At 37.0% G+C, this 7898-nt stretch overlaps 1 protein-coding gene across 1 annotated transcript; it reads right to left on the bottom strand.

Moving 5' to 3' along the window:
• Positions 1 to 123: 123 nt before the first annotated feature.
• adipor1b (adiponectin receptor 1b) lies at positions 124 to 7264 on the bottom strand. Its single transcript, XM_067413630.1, has 8 exons — positions 7035 to 7264; positions 6105 to 6309; positions 5662 to 5775; positions 5390 to 5561; positions 3587 to 3773; positions 1267 to 1454; positions 990 to 1183; positions 124 to 892 (listed from the first exon to the last, which is right to left on the bottom strand). Exons 2-8 carry the CDS (start codon positions 6246 to 6248, stop codon positions 764 to 766), a joined length of 1128 nt encoding a protein of 375 aa, XP_067269731.1. The 5' UTR covers positions 6249 to 6309; positions 7035 to 7264; the 3' UTR covers positions 124 to 763.
• Between the last annotated feature and the right edge of the window lie 634 nt (positions 7265 to 7898).

Here is a 7898-nt window from a genome sequence, read left to right as displayed (position 1 = left end):
ATAATATATTTTCCTCCTTAAATAACTGACCTTAAAGTCATATGTATAACACAAAATCCTCTTCCATATGCTAAAATGACATTATAGAAAAATAAAAAGCTTATTAAAGATCAAAGCAAGTAATTATTGGTGTTTTTATCTTTATTCTGCTCTTTTTAAATATCTTGACTTCTATGATTTTCAAAACCAATACAAGTATTTTGGACCGAAACCCTGATTCACTCAAACAAAAGATAAAATTGCACATGTCCCAATGTGAATCCCACTCCTGAAACTCTCGGTCATTTGAGGCCAAAAGTTAATAAATGATCATGCAAACATGTTTGAGAAAACAGACCTAAACATGTCCATGTGCGTTTTCCCTAAAAAATCTTACAAAGTACAGAACCACAAACCAGTAAATCAAACTTTAGATGATCTCAGTAGATCAGAAGACTGTCAGGGAAAAAAAAAAAAGTGTTGGAGGAGGTAGTGTCTCTTAAGACCTCTGTAATGCTTTATGACTCATTCCAGTGATTTACAATAAATTCTGTGCTGTACTGAAATAGTAAAGAACAATATAAACACAAGACAACCTCATTTATCAATAATTTTACGCATCTTAACAAATAAACGTCTTATTTAAATATGTTAAAATCCCTCAGAGATTATACAAATCTTTAAATCATTCTGTCGGGTCCAGGTTCATTGTTAATTGAGCAGGCACCGGCCAAAGTTCAAGCGATTAATTTTTTGTTTCGTGTTTTTTGTTTTTTTGTTTTTTTTACAGCAGAGTGTCATCTGTGCAGCCTCCTTCCAGACCATAGCGGAATTCCTGCAGGTTTGAGATTCCATAAAAATGGACAAACGCCGCTGCGACAACCAGCACATGGAATATCTGATGAGACTGGAACTGAGAAATCAAAACAGATCGAGACCATGAGTATACTTGCATGAACATTATGCTACTTTACAATACCACATGCAACACAAATTCCCTCAAGCCTTACCCAGATGTCGCATCTTCCAGGAAAGTAGCGTTCAGGAATCCGTGCTGCATACAGTGCTGCTCCACTGACGTACATGGCACCCATTAGATAGAACCAGCCCAACTGACCCACTGTCGTTGCCTTCACAAAACCCTCTACGATGGTGAAATGCATTGTAGGAATGAGTCCACTCAGACCGAGGCCCAGGAAAACACCTGAAGATAGGGAAATGATTTTAACAAACATCTTAAATCAATCATGAAGGTGGAACATTTCGAAAAGCAGGTTATTGTGTTACCTGCACGTGTGCACCGGTGGCGAGGGGTGGCAAATCGGTCCACCTGGGCCACTATGATAGCAGCAACGCCCAGCACACACACAACAGATAGATAGATTAGCCGTGGCTGAGGCGAGCAGTAAAACGAGTAGTACAGCCATGGAACAAATGAGCCCATAATCAACAAAGCGATACCAGAGTAATCCAACCTAGGGGCATAAAAAATACACTGCAGTTACTAAAGGTAATGCATATACATAATATGCCTACACACATACAGTACCGGTCAAAAGTTTGGGAACATTATATTTTGATGTTTTTGAATAGTTTTTGAAGTCTCTTAGGCTCATCAAGCCTGCATTTATTTGATTAAAAATACAGAAACAACTGTAATATTGTTAAATATTATTACAGGTTATTTATATATATATATATATATATATATATATATATATATATATATATATATATATATATATATATATATATATATATATATATATATATATATATATATATATATACTTTAAAATACAATTTATTTATTTGATGCAAAGCTGAATTTTCACCAGCCATCACTCCAGTTTTCAGTGTCACATGATCCTTCAGAAATCATTCTAATATGCTGATTTATTATCAATATTTGAAACAGTTGTGCTGTTTTTCAGGATTCCTCTATGAATAAAAAGCTTTTAAAAAAAGAACAGCATTTATTTAAAATATTTTTTGCCACAATATACACTGCCGTTCAAACGTTTATAATTTTAATTTGTTTCTTTTTTTAAATAAATTAATACTTTATTCAGCAAGGATGTGTTATCCGTGCTGGGGATGCTGCGTTCTAGATAATGGAAGAATAGGATGCAGGGAAAAAAGTTTAAAACTTACTTTGAAAGTCATTTATGCTATTGGTTTAACTGTATCATCGAAGGTTAGCAGCAAGACATTGGTCAATAAATGACATTAAATGCAAATATTTGCAAAATATTAGTTTTATTTAATATTTGATTATTTGAGGTTTGCATAGTATGCTGATTTTGCATTGACTGATTTTATTCATTTTGAGGAGTACTGAATGTTTATTGTGCAAGTGAGATGAATAAAATGCTCACATTTAGTCTGGACCTACAATAGAATGATTACACACAACACCTTTGCACTTAATTTTTCACAACATGGGACAGGAGAGCTGTCAGTTAAATAAATGTGAAAAAGTAATATATGTTACTTTTTTGAAAAAGTAACTCAGACATTTTGTACATTTTAAAAGTAATGCGTTACTTTGCTAGTTTCTTGAAAAAGTAATGTGATAACGTAACTCAAGTTACTTGTAATGCATAACCCCAATAATGTTTGTAAAATTGATAAAAAGTGATAGTAAACATTTACATTGTTAGAAATTTTGAGAGGTAGAATTTTGAAAATAAATGTTGTTCTTTTTAACTTTGTATTTGTCAATGAATCTTGAAAAAAGTATTACAGATTCCAAAAAAATGTTAAGCAGCACAAATGAGTTTCCAACATGGGTAAGTATGAAATCAGCATATTAGAATGATTCCTGAAGGATCATGTGAGACTGAAGTCTTGGAGTAATGGGTGCTAAAATTCAGCTTTGCATCACAGAAATAAATGATAGAAAACCATTATTTTAAATTGTAATTATATTTCACTGTATTACTGTTTACTTAGCCTAGAAATCTAGATGCACCCTAGCGGCAGCAAATCTAATCTGCCCGCGAGTGTCGTCTAGCAACTCTCAATACCCTTCTGAGCTGTAATCCCCAAACTCTTGCCGGGCCAATCACATCGTGTATAGAGTCGGTGGGTGGGGCCATAATGACGACGGCCGAGTTGCATGCTTCTAGTAAACACAGAAACTGGCTAACGGCGGTCTTTCGAATCAGCTCTGACCGCGACTCTGGAAGACTTGGAGTTAAGCTTTTCTCTGAGAAAAGAACAAAGAACGGCACTGAAGTCATTCTTAAAAAGGGAAGATGTGTTCGGAGTTTTGCCGACCGGATACGGCGAATGTTTAATCTATCAACAAGCTCCGTTTCACCTTCGTTGCTCTGGTTGGTTGTAGCGCTATCCTATCGCGTGCAGAGGGAGTTTGAAAGACAACCGTTTACTCCGCCCCTCGGATTGAGCCCTATCAATGGTGAGTTTCCAGACCAAACATCTTGATGTGGGTCTGGCTTGTCAGGCTAGTGTTTACTGTATTTTTTGTTCAAATAAATACAGGCTTTATGAACATAAAGAGACTTCTTTCAAAACATCAAAAATAGTAATGTTTCCAAACTTTTGACTGGTACAGTAGAACATAAAAAAACACGTCACTTACTTGGAGAAAGTTCTGGAGACCTTTTCTGAGTGGCAGTAGACGGTGTGAAAAAGCCATGAGAAGCACAAACAAAGCACTGCACCCAGGAAGAACATCCCAAACACCACCTTCTCCTGCAAGGGTGCCATAAATGACACATTCGGCCGCAGCATTGTCAGTGTGCCCAAGCACAGGAACAGAATTAGGCCTGTAGGGAGACATAACGATAGCTTAATTAGCCTCCAAAATGACTCACCAGAAATATAATTACAGGTTTGACTGACTTTAAAAGTCAAAGTGGTGTGTTTTTTGTTGTCCTCGGGGCAATGATTCACACATATCCAATTATCAGATTACATATATCATACAATACATCTTGTAAGTTCCAGTTGTGGTCGTACATCTTTCTTAAAATGACACTCTGGGGTTAAAAAAGTTCAAAAGCTTGTGATCGATAAGATTTTTTTTTAAAGAAATTAAAACTTTTATTCAGCAAGGACACAATTAATTGATCAGTAACTTGAATAATGTTACACAAGATTTCTAATTAAAATAAGCATTTTTTTCTGTTGAACCTTCTATTCATCAAGAATCCCTGAAAACAATCATAATAATAAAAATGTTGCATGAGCAGCAAATCAGCATATTAAAATGATTTGTGAAGGATAATTTGATACTTAAAAGGGTACTTCAGCACTGGAAAGATGAATCTTTATTTAAACTGGGTCATTAATGTAGTAGAAATGTAAAATTATTTTTGAATTTGTTTGCCTTCTAGACCGAGAAAAGACAGAAAATGTATTTTTGTCTCATGAGTATGAAAGACTACAATTCCCAGAATCCTTCGCTGCCTTGTGAGGCCATTCCCAAAGCCACTGCTACTGGATTACAGTGACTGAGTTAGAGAACAGACACTACAATTAAATACTGAACGTGTCTGTTCAATATAACGATCGAGTCGCCGCGTGAGTCTCGCAGCACTAACTCAGATTAGGAGTCAGATTACATTTAACGTCATAAATGAGCTGATGAGCTCTCATGATGAGAGCTGAGGAAATCACGACCACATTCGCGGCATACATTCACAACGCCTGTTCAGTCTGGCGCGTTTTCAGTTCATGCCTTTGGAAGCTTAACTTTCATAGAAATTAATTTTAGAAGTTAAAACATTACATTGCTTAGCATCCATTTAAATTAATCCCTGCAGCTGCGAGGTGAGCTGTGAGTGTGATTTTCCATCCCCCATGTGCAGGTTGAAAACATGTGGAAATGGATCCCTCTGCTGGGGAATTTTTCCAGAAATAAAATGCATAAATCTCTCATCTCAGGGGGATATGAGGGGGGGGAAGCACAATCATTTGATTATACTCAAGGGTTTCTACTGATACAAAGCCATACGCTAATCGCTGAAGTAACCCTGAACCGCTGAAGTTATTATGCTAAAGATTTTGCTTTGCCAACACAGGAATCAAACTTTTTTTTAACATATATTAAAATAGAAATCAGTAATATTGTGATTATATTTTTTTAAATGTATTTTTGTTTAAATAAATGCCGCCTGGGTGAGCATTGAGCATAAGAGGCTTCATTCAAGAACATTTAAAGAACTGTATTTACACCAAACTTGTGAACCTTAGAGTGTAAATAATTCCTCAGCAGGAGAATTTGAGATACATGAAAGTTCATTAAAGATTATTTGCTGGTGGTCATTTAACATTTAGTTGAATTAAAATCTCTGGCTCTTGATGACCTTTTCAAAAGATGATTGTTGTAATGTTTTACTTTTGCATTAATGTCACAATGTCTAACATCACAAGCACAGACCCAGCAGGTGTGTCCAGATGTTTCCAGTTTCTGTGTGAATCCTAAAGATGCTTCCAAAACAGGCACGGAATGACGGCATGGGTGGGCGATGTCCATGCAGTAGGTAATCATTGTCCTTCAGCCAATCGGGGAGGAGATGGTATGGAATAACTCGCCAACGTCCTTCCCATACCTAGTAATGGTAAGATTATGCTTTAATACAAACATCTCAGACTAGAAATAAGCCACATTTATGTTACAGCACTTTTGGGACATTTGCGGATGAACATCACCTTGTGTACAAACTCCTCCATCTTCTCCATGGCATGGTGTGCCTGCATGGGCAGTGTAACCACCCGCAAACCTTCTTCTTCCTCTTCATCCTCCTCAGGAAACGCAGATGCACCCTGAAAAAACAATCATGCTTGTAGTTAACAGTAGGATTTCTTGCCTCATACTATCTACTGAATGTGCAGTACCATTCAAAAGTTTGAGGTCAGTAAAGATTTGTTTTTGAATGTCTCCTATGCTTAGCGAGATGTTGTAATATTGTGAAATATAAATACACTTTAAAATAAATTAATTGTAATAAAATAATTTATTTCTGTGATGGCAAAGATGAATTTTAAGCTTTGTTGATGAATATAAAATGCAAAACCACAGCATTTATTTAAAATCTAAAAATGTCTTTACTGCCACTCTTGACCAATTTAATGTCCATTTTCTCACTACTCACTGTGGATTTCTCTGCATCATCTTGAGATGTCAACAGCGGCCCAAGCTCAGCGAGCTCCGCATTCTCCATTTTCTCCTCATCATCAGAGGTGCGCCGCTCGGCATCACTGTTGGAGCCGCAGTCACCATGGTGACACGTTGTCATGGGGAGACAAACCTAAAACTCCCCAGAGTTTCTACCTTGTCCAACAGTTCACAATCTGAGTCTGATGATGACATATAAAATGCATAGATTAGATAGTTTTGACATAAATTAATGTCACAGTGCATATAGATGTAGTCACGACAGACTTATAGGTTTCAAAATATGTATTCTTGGTATATCAATAGCTAATTAATTAATCCACTTCAACTTTAAGAAGATGCCATAAATTAACGACATGATGTACAAATGCCTCTAAATATCAAGGGGCCTTAACCTAAATTCTGATACTGATTTGTTTCAGTAAAATCAATTATAGGACTATCTGTTTTAACTTGAACTGAAAGATCTATCCTATGAATTATTAGCTGTTTTTCTGCTCAGACTGGACAGGTTGCTCCAGTTTTCCATATCCGTCAAAGGTTTACATCCTGTTAACTTAGCATGCTTACAGGCTAACCAAACGAATAATCAAACATTAAAAAGAAAAAAAAAAACAGGTTTTCGAATCCTCGCGTCTAGCAACGTTCTGCGAAACGTGTTTGTTTCTGTGTCATGTGTATCTGTGTTATATATGTGCTGTATTATTATACTGCGTGTAACGTCGTTGTTGTGACTGAACTGAATCAAGTTAGCCGAACCGGACAACATTAGCCTGCATGCTAATACACTTCCCTATCGTCTGATTTTGTCATTATTTACATAATACAAGGCTTCTTTCATCACAGGAGATTATTATTATTATTATATAGCGGGCAGTAATATAACATTTCAGTACGTATACGTTACCTGGCTGGACAGGCTGTTAGGTCGGTTCATGGGAGTTTTACAGCTGCAGCTTGCCGTCCGGTCGCTATGAGCGTCTATAGACCTGTAGAACCTGTCGGTTCAGTTCAGTAGCAAATTATAACACAAATAAATAAATTAAAACAGTCCGATACACAGTCTGCTATATAAGCACACGGATACAGTGGATTCACTTTCTGTCTGCAGAGAAAGAAAAACACGTAATACCGTAACCGGTTTGACTTTGACCCACTCAAGCCTTTTTAACATTTAATCCTTAAAGGGTCATGAAACCCCCCTGCTGCAGCGGTGTTTTTTCACACCTTCGATTTGAAAAAGCTTGTTAAAAGGGGAGTGGTCGACTGTGAAAAGGTGGGATGGTATTGTGTGGAAAGAGGGAATGTTTGCATAAATAGGGGAGTGTCTGTTAGTAGGTGCTGAGCGGTTCTGAGACATGTTCTTGGTTCACGTTGGCATTGTTTACCACAGAGAGATTAAATGAGGGATGAGTACAGCGAATGAGAGAGCTATGAGTGGCGTGCAGCAGAGATCGCAAATCATTCAGCTCTTCAAAGTTCAAACCAGCATACTTCAGTGAGAAATGAAAATAAATGTTATTCTGCATGACGAAATATTTTGCAAACGTGATAAAACTATATTTGTCCAAATATGCACGCTGTTTGGCAAGATGAACAACGCGCCGACTTGATAAGAGAACGTGAACCACCCAACATGCGATGTGATAAGAGATGTGTAATTCTAGATCGGGGTAAAAGCGAAGAGGTTTGAGGCTAGTCTCGACCGCGCATTGCCGTGACGATCCGCGCTGTCTATCACTCGGCAGCTAAATCTATATTTGTCCAAATA

Source organism: Pseudorasbora parva, chromosome 13 (genome assembly GCF_024679245.1).
Source record: "Pseudorasbora parva isolate DD20220531a chromosome 13, ASM2467924v1, whole genome shotgun sequence".
Classification (NCBI taxonomy): Eukaryota; Metazoa; Chordata; class Actinopteri; order Cypriniformes; family Gobionidae; genus Pseudorasbora; species Pseudorasbora parva.
The sequence above is the reverse complement of the archived record's forward strand: the minus strand, read 5'-3'. Positions and strand labels throughout refer to the sequence as shown.

What these genes read in the sequence shown, in the direction of transcription:
- adipor1b (XM_067413630.1), bottom strand. Translation starts at nt 6,248, where the DNA reads ATGACAACGTGTCACCATGGTGACTGCGGCTCCAACAGTGATGCCGAG. An exon ending in GTCTCCAGAACTTTCTCCAA is followed by an intron (nt 1,455 to 3,586) that starts GTAAGTGACGTG and finishes TTATGCCCCTAG; the next exon opens with GTTGGATTACTCTGGTATCG. An exon ending in CCACCGGTGCACACGTGCAG is followed by an intron (nt 1,184 to 1,266) that starts GTAACACAATAA and finishes CCCTATCTTCAG; the next exon opens with GTGTTTTCCTGGGCCTCGGT.